The 15,455-nt window shown below is 35.9% G+C and overlaps 1 protein-coding gene across 2 annotated transcripts in view; it reads left to right on the plus strand.

The window, feature by feature from the left end:
* LOC112053394 (dipeptidyl aminopeptidase-like protein 6) overlaps positions 1-15,455 on the plus strand; it is a 156,871-nt gene that overhangs the window by 108,588 nt on the left and 32,828 nt on the right. For both annotated transcript variants that reach the window (XM_052886322.1, XM_052886325.1), the window contains exons 7-8: positions 10,591-10,733; positions 15,040-15,182. In XM_052886322.1, the coding sequence (XP_052742282.1) occupies positions 10,591-10,733; positions 15,040-15,182 (286 nt within the window). The remainder of the gene's footprint in view (positions 1-10,590; positions 10,734-15,039; positions 15,183-15,455) is intronic.

The raw sequence follows: 15,455 nt of genomic DNA on the forward strand, positions 1-15,455 counted from the left end.
TGGCCCTGGAGGAATTTGGCTTTCAAAGCACTTGGGAGAATAAATAATTACTATGTTAATTTGCGAAGTTTCTTTTAGCCCCACATTTTATTAAACAGTGTGGGGACTTAGCTGAACATCCGTCCTGCCTATCAGTGTAGAGCAACGATATTTTATACTAGAGATAGGGCACTAGCGCATCAAAACTGAGGCGGACAAATGTGCATAATTATATTAATTTCTTTTAGTCGCCTATTAAACAACGAAAGTTATTACCAAATAATACCTGCCTATTTTTTATCTAAAATATCGAGTTGTGTGTCCAGGAAGTGTAAAAACTATATAATTATATATATAATGTAAGTAAACACAAAATTGTGCATGTGTGCGCTCAGTGGAGAAGCTAAAATCGGATCACTTTTTGCGCTTATTTTGTAGGGATGTAACATATTTATAATATAATATATTGTTGGTGTAGAGTGTATAATATTAATAGGCAGTTGAGACTTATTTTATTACAGTAGTTTTATTCTTACAGATCTTTCCCACAGATCTGAATATGTAAACATTTCTAGCGAACGGCCGCTTTTCACTGAACGAATGAAACGAGCGTAATGAATGACGTCAACAAAACGTCTTTATGTTCCTTTTACAATGAGCGAGAATGACTAACAAACGCGGTTTTATTGCTCCCATAGAAAGATTAATGTACCACATAATAGTAGCTGTAAAATTAAGCTTTGCCCATTTGAATTTTTGGCTGAATTTCAGACGTTTTAAATGAGGCATTCGCTTGAAGAAAAGGTCAAAGTACCTATATTTAGAACTAACAGATGCCCGCGAATTCATCGATATTAAAACATTTTAAACTGATATTATAAAGAGGTAAGATTTGATTTTTCGTTTGATCTTCTGTTTGTTACGATTGAAAAACTACACGACCCATTTATATATTATTAAACGTAGGTACACTATAATGTCATTGTATTAAACGTTATATATCATAAATAGTACAAGAGTTGAGAGCTAAAAATATAAGTATTTCATGTACGTCATTAAAGCTCTAAAGGTTGCTCCACAATGTCTCTTCTCTCTACCAAGACAAAGGACATGGGGAACGCCTAGCTTACTTACGTAGATAACTACATTTTTAAGTTAGACGTCCCCACTTACAGAGTAATAAAGTTAGGTTAAAGAGTAATTGACCAAACTCGCTGCCTTCAGCAGAAAAATTACCGATATTTCGACTGAAGCGTGAAAATTCTTGTCATCAATATTTGGGAACGCGATTCGTCTTCTTCAGTAAACAATCTTGTATCAACTTTGACACACTTACCTACTTACTTGGTACCTACACATTTTTATTCAACAAACAAGTACTCAATAAAAGGAAAAATTAAGATAAAATAAATGTTTGATTCAGCTAGGCAAGTATATTTTTCTTTATGTTGTTTCTTTACTATAATAACATAATTTGTAGAGGTACGGAGAATATTTTGTCATGTTTAGATTTATTACTATTTATAAACATTGCTTTTCTTCACAAATAAAACGAAAAGCTTGAGCTACTAATACAAGTACTAAACTACTACAACAGTATATTCGGACAGACTGCACCACTCAGATTTCAATCCATTGCTGAAACTACCAAGTAGGTACTTTCTGCCAATATTTTCCTTCCATTTTTATTACAACACTAATTTCGTATGATAAATTTAATATGCACCATACGTTAGTACAATTTAGATTTCGAAAATAAAACATCGTTTCGATTAACAGGGGCGTAGCTACCGCCGTATCAGCCGTATCAATGATAAGGGGCCCCCGGACTACAGGGGCGTGATATTTACGTGTGAAAGCAAAAATTAGTAAAATGTAATCCACAATCTCACATAATCTGGTGCTTCCCGTCGGTTGTGGTCACTTCAGAAATGGCAAAAGCCGAATAAAAACTATTTTTTTTCCGCGTTAAGCGTGCGCCCAAAAATTGTAAACATCCTACGTTATGTCACTATAATATTTATTATAAGCAAGCATTTTTGTTTCCTTTGTGAGAAATCTTGACACTTTATTGGCCCTCTAACTAATTTTGGTACAGGGCCCTTACGAGGCACGCTACGCTACTGTCGATTAGGTATGAGATTCAATTTTTTTTTCCCCTTTTAGTGGAAGATAGTTTAGCTTTGGATTTGGACTATACCACATCACTACAATGTGAACTAAAAGAATACCACCATAGTAGAAACACTCTAGAAATAGTTAAACACTTTCTTGAACCGAAAGAAGTATCGATTTCCTCCTACTACAAACATGTTAGCCCGCTTCCATCTTAGATTGCATCATCACTTACCATCAGGTGAGATTGTAGCCAAGTACCTAACTTGTAGAGAATAAAAAAAACAATATATAAAGAGGTAAAGTTTGTGACGTTGTAGGGGGTAATCTCTTGATCTACTGAAGCGATTTAGGAAATTGTAGATTTCTTTATTACAGAATTTTAATAAAGAAATCTAAAAGAAAGCCATGCTATGTGTCATAGGCTATACTCCATCCCCGTATTTTCACGAGAATAGAAACTACGCGAGTGAAACCGCGGGGCGTCTGCTAATAATTTATAAATATGTTCCTATTTTGCAAACGCTTCTTCACAAACAAACGCACCTGTCCAACACTTTACTATTAAAACGAAAGGCAATCCATCTTCGGGTAATATAAGTGATGAGAAAACATCATAAACAAAAGAAGCTAATTAGAAATTATTTCACTTCGTAAATATAAATAGTCTACCTACCTAAGTATAAGATACTTTTATTCATGAAGCAATCAAAACAAAAGGTTTCGTACAATATCCGTGGGCCTTTCATACAAAAATAATTTTTGTACACAAATGAAAAATTACCATTTAAATGGGCCTCCATCAAAGACTCGCTCTGGTATGATATACATTGCTAAAGAAGATACTTCATTCATAAGATTTAAGGTCTATTGTTGCGATAATATTGCTCCACGGAATTTTAATTTTCATATACCTCTTATTAAACTTTTAAAGGTCGTTTCTAATACGGATCATAGACAATTAGACACGACCTTAACCCATCTGTTTAATAATGACTTCTACCTGATGAAAACTGTTTTATATCGAAATTAGCGGACGCGCGCGACTTCATCCTCCTTAATCCGGCCCTATCGCAAAATCCGTTCTTAGTTGACACCCCCTAATTATAAGCTACCTCCCTGCCAAATTTCATCTTTGTACGTCAAACGGTTTTAGAGATTCCGCGATGAATTGACCTTGCACATTAATATATTAAGATGTTGAAAAATATGTTGCCCCAAAAACTACTGGCCAATATTATTAATCATAGTGGTTAATAATAGTTTTGCCAGGAAAATGTGTAGGCAACCTACTCGCAATATATTTTTTTAACGTACTAAAGATATAAAACACTTTTCACCCATTAAACAGATGAGTTAAGGTCGTTTCTAATACGCATTCTTTCATGAATTTTGTGACAAAGCCCATTCTTATTCTTGTCGCCATGTAGCATTGATGTCTACCGGTCTGAAGGTCATGATTGTCAATGTAATTCCACGTACTTGGCGTACCAGAGCCGTGATAGCCCAGTGGATATGACCTCTGCCTCCGATTCCGGAGAGTGTGGGTTCGAATCCGGTCCGGGGCATGCACCTTCAAATATTGAGTTCAGTGCATATTAAGAAATTAAATATCACGTGTCTCAAACGGTTAAGGAAAAACATCGTGAGGAAACCTACATACCAGGACAACTTTCTTAACTTTCTGCGTGTGTGAAGTCTGCCAGTCCGCATTGGGCCAGCGTGGTGGAAACTCGAGCTCAGCAGTGAGCCGAATATGGGCTGATGATGAATGATGAGGCGTACCATCTGCGTCTAATGTTTATACAACCGACACAGGGCGGCACTTTGCCATTCACTTGCGTGATAGCCCAGTGGATATGATATGATGACGTGATAACACAGTGGTATGAGCTTTGCCTCGGAGGGACTCGGAAGGCTTAGACTCAAATCCGCTCCCGAAGCACGCACCTCCAACTTTTCAGTTATATGCTTTTTAAACTTAAACTTACAGGCTCTATATTATCTAGTGACTTTTTTCCCAACGTTAATGAAACAAAGCGAAAAAATTTACCTGAAATCCTGAAATCCTCCCTGTGAAAACTTCATGAAAAATAGAAGTTTAAAAGAATCTCGATAAACACTTTATAAAATCTTTGTATGTCTAGACAAAAATTTAAATAATGTTTCTTGCTTTTACGTTACCCGTCGCGTCGTTTATCGCTCCAAACTTTGACAATTTTATTTTATTGTAAGGACGCTTGGTTTCTAATTCTAAAACGAGATTCTGTATTTAACCCGTATTATGTGTTATACATATTATCATTTGAACGCCTGCAATTTCCTCAAAAACTACTCATTTAAATGTGATTTCACACTTTGATTGTTGATGAATGATTTTTTCCTTAAATAAAATTATAAAATGGTTTTTGAAATAGATATAGTATAAATTAATATAACACCATCATCATCATTAAACCACTATTCGGCTCACTGTTTAGCACGAGTCACCTCTCAGAAAGAGAAGGGTTAGGCAGTAGGCTAACAGTCCACCACGCTGGCCTAGCACGGATTGGCAGACTACATGGAGATTATGAAAAATGTATTCCTTCGCCGTTTGAGATATGTGATATGAGATATGTGAGGTGCATGCCCTGGAGTGGATTCGAACTTACGTCCTCCGAATCAAAGGGGCCCATACCCACTGGGCTATCATATGTCGTTCGCTGTACACTATAATAATAATATATAGGGACCGTCAACTTGTTTCAAACAAAATTAATCTATAGAATTGGTTTCCGAACGATAACTTATATCCATTGAAAAGATTTTCTTTTCAACCGACACGGGTCTTTAGGGATGAATATAAACATCCTAAACCTATATTAACATCGATTCTAAAAATTCGAGTAAAATAGGACGCAGCCTAAAAAAGACACAGTCACAAATATTACAGACTACACATGAACACTAGGCTATCACTGCTTCAATTAATATTTATGAATCACCAAGTAGTCTAGCAAATTACTTACTAAAATCTATGAGCAAATTACACACCTATCTTCAAATTCATTGAACATCATGCTAAATCTATGAGCAAATTACACACCTATCTTCAAATTCATTGAACATCATGCTAACGCCAGTCAGTGTCGGTTATAGCAAATTATAATGTGAACGCCCTGAGACGATACAAATGTGGGTGACCGGCTGTGCTATAATTACGATACTTTATACAGGATGTTCTGCAGTAGGCCTATATTTAATCACAATATATATTTCAACTATGAAATAAAAAATACTGACATAGATTCACATGAATATTGTAATGAAATTGAAAAATATCATTGCTATTATTAACAAATTAAGTTTTTTATTATTATAGTACAGATAAAAATTTGTGGGTTTAATTAAAAAAAAACGAAATTAAAAATTTGCTTTATTTGGTCTGTAATTTACTCGCCTAAATAAACAAAGTAAGACTCACTTTTCAATAATTCAAAATCAAAATTCATTTGTATCAAGTAGGCTTAGTTTACAAGCACTTTTGAAACGTCTAGTTTGACTATTTGTAAAGTCCCAACCACTGGTTCGGAAGGCAGATTATACACTCTACAGAGAATATAATAGAAGGAAACTATATTGCTGTTTAAAAAATATCATACTATATTGTAATTTAAATTTTTTAACATCAATACAATTTCTTTTAATTTTACTTTCTGTGTGAAGGTGTAAGAGGTATGTTTTTGTTTCACATAAGAGGTATTATTTTTAACAAGTGGGAGCGAAAGCATACATTCAATTCTTATTTCCTGACTCTACTAGTCTCTGTAAGACACTCCACCGAAGAGAGATCAGGCAAAGTCAGAAAGTTGTAGGTATTTTCCGAGGCACTGAATCGGAGTTTTTCTTTAAAGAAGGAACTAAATAAAACGGGCTATAATTTAATGCCGAAAACAAGGTAGCAGACGACCGCCAGTTATTATTGTTTCGTGCGCAATGCAACTCACCGCAACGTTGCGAAAATTTCAAAGTAATAAATATAATGGATATTTGTTACTAGGTTTGCTTTCCTAGCAAGTTTCTACAATCATAAAAGCTGTATTGTCTAGACTCTATCATGAAAACGATAAGCAACCTTCCTATAAATACAAAACTAAAAACTAATACAAAACTTTATAGAAGAGTTCGTGTTTTACGTTGCCTATTTCCGACTTAACCGCTGGAAAGATCTTGACTATGTTTGGCACATAATTAGATTGTACCCTGGGGACGGATAAAGGTTACTTTTTACCGCAGAAATCAAAGAACTCCCATGGGCCATGGGGTCTTAAAAAATCGTCGGTATTCACCGTAATAAATTCTAGTGTATCATATCGTAGCGAGAGAACAAAGTATGAAATAAAACATAATATAAATCATCATTTTTATCTTGAAATCCTACTAATTATTTATCGAGAAAGTTTGTATGGATGATTGTTTGGATGTTTCTTACTCTTAATAACGCCGCAACTACTTTACTGATTTGGCTGAAATTTAAAACGAATATAGATAATACCTTGGATTACCACAAAGGATTACCACAAAAATTTTTATCCCGGAAAAACCCATGGTTCCCGCGGGATTTGTGAAAAGTGAATTCGTGAATTCCACGCGGACGAAGTTGTGGGCGTCCGCTAGTACAATAATAAACTTTATTGAATATAAATTATGTTAATACGATTACTTTGCAGAGGCTGGAAAAACATTGGTCTGTTTATAAATGATGGTTTTCCACTTACCGTCAAGTGGGTCATCTGCTTGCTCCATTAACTTTAACTATAAACAAACATTAATATTATCTATGTTTTTATTGAGAAATAATACAATAGAACGTAAGCTAACTCATCCTAATAAATAAAGTTAAATTTAAGATTTATACTAATATAAAAAATAGAATTAAATTGAACCCCCTGTATCTATGCTTGTATTGGCACGCTTCATTACGCACCAAGTAGGCGCTACGTACGATGCCTGCACAGATTTGACGTCAAACGAGTGCTAGATTTAATACGCTAATATTAGATGGCATCTATTTTTCTGCCCTGTAATAACATTTAAAAAATATTTCAAACTTGGGTTGCGTACACCAATTATATTATTGTAAAACAGCTAAACAGAACTGGAGGAAATTGGGCACAGACAACATAATCTAAAACAGCACTTTGCCTACTTTTCATCCTAATATTCCCACAGTAGTTAATAAAATAATCTAATTAATTTAGGAAAGCACAGAGGATAAACCTAAAAACATTTGTGCTTCATACATTTTATTATAAACCTGAATGAATGTTCCATTGCTGTTTTGTTGACCTACTAACTGTCGATTTTAAATTATATAAATTATATATATTATCGCTCCACAACTCTAAGAGAGCATTCACATTAGCTTCAACCACACCACATCGTAGCGACAAAATGTGGTCAAGCAGTATATACCTACTATGCGTCTTGCTGTGTTTGCTTTGTCGTTTGCACTCGTGATATGTTGTCAACGTATTTGCGTCGACGCAACGTTTAGAGAACCGAAATTACTAAATTAAAAAGTTCTATCCCAAGCCGTGGTTTTGTGGTGGAGAGGGATTTTTTCATTTGTACTATTTTTTTCTGATTGTGTAAGTACCGTAGGCTCCTAAATGGGACCTCAGCGACGTCACTGGGGGTTTTGGGTGAGCGTAGAAGCATCGCCTGATGGGGCCTGTAGGCAGAAGCAGAAGATGTGGGCGAGACGACTCTCTAAGGGCGTCTCCTCTGAGAATCGGAACTCTGCTTAAAGGCCGTTCTGAAAGGGTGTTTTGGCCTGGATCCCCCCCGATCCCCGAGATCATGGGTTATTAACTCACGTCCAGGTGACGTCATATATCGGGTACCACGTCTTCGGCGGCGAAGATGCATTTGTACTAAACGAGTAGAGTCTATTTGAGTTCACGCCACTGGATTGTGGTACATTTATGGTACGAGTAGGTGTGGAACAAGTCTAATATAACATTCATACGTAAATTACAAAGTGGTTCAGCAAAATAAAAATGCACTATTAAAATGGTTGCTTGTGAAGTCATGAAAGAACAAAAGCGAAATGTAGACAGAGACAATCATCGATAAAAAGCACAAACGAAACGTTTAAGTACGAATAAGGCCGACCGCAGACACTCGATTTCCGTATTCGTTTTCCGAATCCGTTTTCCGTGTTCAGAAAACCGAATGAATATCAATATAATCACTTTTTTGGCTGGTGGGAGGCTTCGGCCGTGGCTAGTTACCACCCTACCGGCAAAGACGTACCGCCAAGCGATTTAGCGTTCCGGTACGATGCCGTGTAGAAACCGAAAGGAGTGTGGATTTTCATCCTTCTCCTAACATGTTAGCCCGCTTCTTAGACTGCATCATCACTTACCATCAGGTGAAATTGTAGTCAAGGGCTAACTTGTAAATAATAATAAAAAAAAACACTAAATGACGCAAATGTACGTTTATTTCCGAACGTAACAAATTCCGCACGTACGTACGAATGCGAGCCCTTGCTATAAAAAAAATTCTGAACGAAGAAAAACTTAAAGTCTGCGATAGTGTCACGGAAATCCGAATTGAAATAACGCATTAGGAAAACGAGTGTATGCGGCCGGCTTTACCTTCAATGCGACAAAATGAACTCAAAGTCAAGAGTGCATAGTTAATATCACAATACCAAGTTCCAAGGAACGTTCTATTTGCTTTAGTTTTAGTTAAGCTCTTGCTTTAGTTCTAAAGCTACTCGTGGATCTTCACATTAATTCCAACCACTGTTCCTACTTTACACAGTGATCTATGAGCTTTGATGGCGCTGCTATTTGTCTAGATGAGACTCATGGACTTGGTATAAAGAAGTCCATGCTTGGAGTATATCTTACTTTATTGAAATTTTATGGTTTTCCATATATTATACCTAGTCTATGACTAGCATACGCCTGTGACTTTTTCCCAAGTTTTCCCAAATACCGCGGAACCATTTTCCGTGATAAAAAGTAGTCTATGCTACTCGTATGTTGCTTAATAACCAGTGTAAGATCCATTTAAATCGGTACAGCCGTTCTAGATATTAGCCCAGACAGTCAGACAAGATTCTAAAAAATCTTTATGATGTTTTAATTTCGTCTAAATAATTTTAATCACTTGGATATAACTATATAACCAAACATGGTTATTTTAAAATCACAGACAGACACTTAAATTTTATTTATTTATATCCTTCATCGGAATATTTTTTTTTTGCTACTAAGCCCCCATTCGAACGAGAGTGTATATGAAGTTAGATAAAGGGATATTTCCAACGCCAAAAATTTTAAATGCAACACTGTTTGAAAAAAACCGTCGTGTTTTAAGAACGCTGTCGTGTAAACATACACGTGGGAATGCATTTGTTTTACAATACATTTGTATTTGAACGCTAAAAAAACTCTCGTGCGAATGGGGGCTTAGTCATAGAAGACATATGTACAAGTATGGCTTAGTGAAGTAAATGTACCTGTGTAGGTACTAATGTCAAGAAAGTTAGGGTAACTTTATCCTCCGAAAGGAACCTAATTAGCGAACAACTCGGCTTATTAAAAGCATTTCAGTGTTCACGTGATTTTGGTAGATAATCTTTACTTTTAAATTATGAAAGACTTCCTTTAATGTTTTCATTTTATATGTCTAATCTATTTGTGAAAGGCAAAACATTTTAAAATGAAATTCCTAAAGTTGAAATGTATCTTATTTAATTAGAGTTTTGTAGTTTTGTATACCACGGATAAAACGCATTGTTAATCTGTAGGAATGTTCTAGACTCGGCTGTAGGTACATGTTTAATTAACAAGGATATCATGATATAATCAATATATTGCAAGAAGTTCGCTTGACTGGGTTTATTCATGTGTAGAGAAAAGTGTTGTTGAAATACACTGTGTGTGTCCAATGATAACACTCCTTAACACGTCCACAGTCTAGTGAGCCCAACGTGAGTTCACGCTAGTTTCTCCTCACAAATCCGTGAGCCCAATGTGAGCTCACGCTAGTTTCTCCTTACAAGTCCATGAGCCCAATGTAAGCTTACGCTAGTTTGTTCTCACAAGTCCGTGAGCCCAGCTCACGCTAGTTTGTCCTCACAAGTCCGTGAGCCCAATGTGAGCTCACGCAAGTTTCCCCTCACAAGTCCGTGAGAACAAAGTGAACTCACGTTAGTTTCTCCTCACAAGTCCGTAAGAACAAAGTGAGCCCACGCTAGTTTGTTCTCACAAGTCCGTGAGCCCAGCTCACGCTAGTTTGTCCTCACAAGTCCGTGAGCCCAATGTGGTCTCATAGACCATTATAGTATTTATAAATTGTTTATACACGCAAATGCGCTTGGTATGTCACCTCAGCACTACATTCAAAGCCAAGCGAACTTCTCGAAATATATTCTCTCTCTCTCTCCTTCAACCGCGGAACTTGATAGAGTGTTAAAAATATTGTTTGTTACAGTGGAAATCCTCAAATCTCGCTCAGCGTTATGGATGTCAGCGGATGGTCACATGGTGCTGTACGCGACCTTCAACGACAGCCTGGTGCACGAACAGAAGTACCCGTGGTATGGAGCAGCGCTGGACACTGATGACCCTGCCAAGGTTAGCTTTTATATGACCAATACCAAAACCATGACCAAAACCATACCGGGCCAAAACTTGTACAATGTTTGACATCCTATTTTAATTGTCCAGACAAGCCACCTTTTTCAAATATTATAGGAATGGGGATGTAGAGCTTAGACCCACCTCGCTATTCCAATGCGGGTTGTCGGGCAGGGTGGTAATGTTAAATTCATTAATGACCACTTTAAGTGCTCTTACACCCCCGTGCCACCCATTTCCCAACTCCAGGCTGAGAATTTTTAACTGAAAATTTCTTAGAAAAAAAACAAAACTGAGTATCTATAAATCCCTAACCATACATAACTAAAAAATACATGATTTTTAAATTTCATCACTCTTGATATTAAACTGTATATCTCTGTACTAGCAGACGCCCGCGACTTTGTCCGCGTGGATTTCAGTTTTTCACAAATCCCGCGGGAAGCATGGATTTTTCCGGGATGAAAAAAAAATAAAAATGTAGCTTATGTGTTAATCCAGAGTAAAATTTATTTCCATTCCAAATTTCAGCCAAATCGCTTCAGTAGCCGCAGCGTAAAAGAGGAACTAACATACACACTTACGCACACACACACACAAATTTTCGCCTTAATAATATTAGTGTGATGTCATTTTTATTGGTAATCAGAGCGTTGAAATCGAAACGACAATTCCGGTCGAATTGAGAAACCTCCTCCTTTTTTTTGAAGTCAGGTTAAAAAGTGCTAAAACAAATTTTACTATAAGTTTTTTGAAAAGAAATTAAAGACTTTTTATGACGCACAAACTGTTTTAAAATGTACACGCTGTGTATTTTTTCTTGGGGCTTTGCTGTAAATTTTAATAAACGACCGGTTTTTATACTTGAACTAGCGGACGCCCGCCGTTAGACCCCCTTAATCCGGTTCTCTCTCAAAATCCGTTCTTAGTGGACGTTTACTACCTACAAAATACCTCCCTGCCAAATTTCAACTGTGTACCATCAAACGGTTTTCGAGATATCGTGATGAATGAATGAAACCTTTCGCATTTATATATTAAGATTATTTAATTTAATAAGAAGAGTTTTAAACTAGAACATAATATTATTATGAGCAAACATTTTCCGTCCCAAATCTGTATGAAAAGCGAAGCATTGTTATGTCAGAAAACGGTTATAGAAGGCTTAATCTTTTACACCTGATCGCATTCCAAAGCCTCGAGAACGGCGGAGAAAATGTGTTTTCACTTGAAGCCTCTAATGGAATATTGACTTTATTTATATGCTAGCATTTATCCGCCACATTTTATGCCTACAATATTAACAATTTTGTTATTTTAAAAATATCTTAGACTAATAACAATTTGCAGTACTGTGACTACCTACTACTGTTTACTTTACTTATGGTAGATACTCGCTTTTTGTATTTTGCAAGACGTTATAGTTAAGACGTAAAGAAATTATTTAAATTATCATATACATAAGAGTTGTAAGAACCACCTCATGGTTAACAATTTTCTAATATGGACATACTAGAAAATGCACATCTAAATCTCTACTAATATTATAAAGCTGAAGAGTTTGTTTGATTGTTTGTTTGTTTGTTTGATTGAACGCGCTAATCTCAGAAACTAGTGGTCCGATTTGAAAAATTATTTCAGTGTTAGATAGCCCATTTATCGAGGATTAGGCTATATATTATCCCCGTATTCCTACGGGAACGGGAACCACGCGGGTAAAACCGCGCGACGTCAGCTAGTCTATCATATAGCTTTTCACAATGTATCACACGATTGGTCCTTCAAATTATTCGATATTCTAAATATGTCCCCCCATGATTATGAAATTTTTACTGTTAACAATATAGATAGATTTAACTTAAATCGTATCGATTAAACAATATCGTTCAAATCTCGCAAACCTTTATTTGTGCTTATATTTACTTCTATTACAATAACAATTTAAATAAAAAAATACAACCTACTTCAAAACCTAAAAACGTGTCCACTAAACTAAAAAGTGCTGAGCCGGGGTCGTTTAATTTATAAAAAAAATACCGATCAACATTTGAGTGAACTCCTTTTTGAAGTCGATCAAAAATACGTTTTCTATAAGTACACTAGCGGACGCCCGTGACTTCGTCCGCGTGAAACTCGATGTAAACTTTCAACTACCTCTACCCTACCCCTACCCTACCCTTACCCTACCCTACCCTACCCGTAAAAAAAAAGTAAAAAGTATCCTATGTCCTTCTCCTGGCTCTAAACTTGAGTTATAAGTGGAGTAACTAACTCGACTTTCTTTTATATGTATGTATAGATGACCATTTCAGACCATAATTTAGTCCTTTTACACGATACGCTAAAAGGGTTTTTGGAGAAAACCTGTTTATAAAGAGTACACCATTTTTCTGTTTTCAAAATACCATATTCCTGCCGTAACCAATAGAAATAACAAATTCAATAAAAGCATCCCCGCTCCGAATCACGTAGCGTTTGATAAACGACATTACTATATTACACACTCCGTTCCCGCGGTCTATCAATTCGGAGCGATATTTTCCTTAAATTTTCTCGTGTGCTACCGAAAACACTGAAAGGACTAACAGAATTTAAAGTGTTGGTAATTGAATGTGTGTGACTTGAATCAATATTTGAGCATGTACGGTAAATGAGCAAGCATAATCTATACTAATAAAGTGAGGTTGTAGGCGTAATCTCTGGATCTACAAAACGGATGAAAATTCTTTTATTAATAGAAAGCTACATTATTTGTGACTGTCATGACTAAATTTCATCTCCGTATTCTCACGGGAACTGGTACAACGCGGGTAAAATCGCGGGGCGTCGGCTAGTAATCATTATTTGTGCACCTGTGATAAATGACGAAGTATAATGTATAAATAAGAATGTAAGACACAAATACGAACGCAGTTAATCAGTGACCCTTAATCTCGTAATAAATATAAATCGGAAAATAGAAGCCAAGTTCAATAGATCGATTGATTGACAAAAGAGTTTGTGATTTATATGGGAGCAAGCTTTGTGCAAATTGAAAAGGTTGAATTGTTAGATTTATTGTTATAATTACAAGCTAACTAAGATTTACCCATACTATAGAAGCAAATCTAAGTAGACGACATCGTGTTCTAGAGTATCATCAAGTAAATATGTTGATATGATTAGTTGTAACAATATTAATTATTTCTATAAATACTAGTAGGTAAGTACAACAACTTACTCAAAACTAACATCGAAGCATTTTTTTGTAACGTACCGAAGCCCGTTAAACACCCAGAGAGAGATTTTCTTAATTTTCTTGGTAGAAAATCAAGCTTATAAGCTCGATATTCTTATCGACAATTTATTTGGTTTTAAAAATAACACACTAGCCGATGAAATATACTCCTTCGTAACCTACAATCCTCGAAAAATGTTTGTAACTCCGCCAGACAGAGCTTTTACAGTAAATAATCCATATTTACATAAGACGAATACATGACCTTATTTTGTGTGTGGATTTATAAAACGTATCTCCACATTATGGATTCCGGCCTTATCAATTCCGAGCGATATTTTCCTTTCATCCCGTATAGTGTTTTGGTGAACACGCAAACTGTAATTGAATTTTGTATGATTAATCACTGTTTCTCTACTTATCAATAGGTACATCTAAATAAAATTGAAGTATCAAATTAACTGTTTTGTCAAGTGTTTATAGTTTTTTAAACATAAAAGAAATAAGCTTTTAAAAAAATGTTTGTCCTGGCTAATCTTTGCCACAGCTGGACCTTAATGGAACTTTCACTGAATGATAAAAGAGGTTATTGAGCAACATATATAGGTATAGTTTACTTTTATCCCGGAAAAATCCATAGTTCCCGCGGGATTTATGAAAAGGTAAATGTTACGCGGACGAAGTAAATCATTAATTGAAAGCACCAACTAGTACATAATATTATAAATGCAAAAGTTTGAATGAATGTTGGTTAGTATATTGCACCATTTCGGTTTGACTGATCCGGATGAAATTTTTGGACAGTGATAGATTATAGTCTGAAATAGAACTGGACCTACGCAAGTAAAAACAGGAGTCACAGCTAGCATATCCTAATATATAAATGCGAAATGTCTTCACAAACATCACAAAATGTGTGTGAAGTGAATGGACATCACAAAATCTCGAAAACCGCTTACGTCAAAGATGAAATTTGACAGGGTGGTAATTTATAGTTAGAGGACGTCTATTAAGAACGGAATTTGCGGGACGAAGTCGCGGGCGTCCGCTAGTAATATATAATATACGATAAGGTTCTTGTTTCAGACTTACCCGGAGATCAGAAGTGTGAGGTACCCCAAACCTGGCACAAACAATCCGACAGTGAGACTGACGGTGGCGGATATTGCGGATCCTAAGCACATCCGCACCAGACACCTAACACCGCCTAAAGCGATACTAGAGGAGGGGTAAGGTTCCACTCCATACTTACTTATCTAGTGCTTGCTTGAAGAAAGTTACAAGGCAGTAGACACACCTATGAAAAAAAACTGATATGATTACAAACAGTCAAATTAGTAGTAAGTTTCGTTTTTCTTAGAGAATTAGATTCTAAATAGAAAAGAGATTCTTGTCTCTTTGTGTGAATTTATTAATCTGTTTCATAATTAAGCAACTGGTCAAACATCGCAGAAAACTAAAAAAACCAGGTGTTACTTTGTGGAAAATTTTTGCTTCTTTTC

The sequence above is a fragment of the Bicyclus anynana genome, chromosome 2 (assembly GCF_947172395.1).
Source record: "Bicyclus anynana chromosome 2, ilBicAnyn1.1, whole genome shotgun sequence".
NCBI lineage: Eukaryota > Metazoa > Arthropoda > Insecta > Lepidoptera > Nymphalidae > Bicyclus > Bicyclus anynana.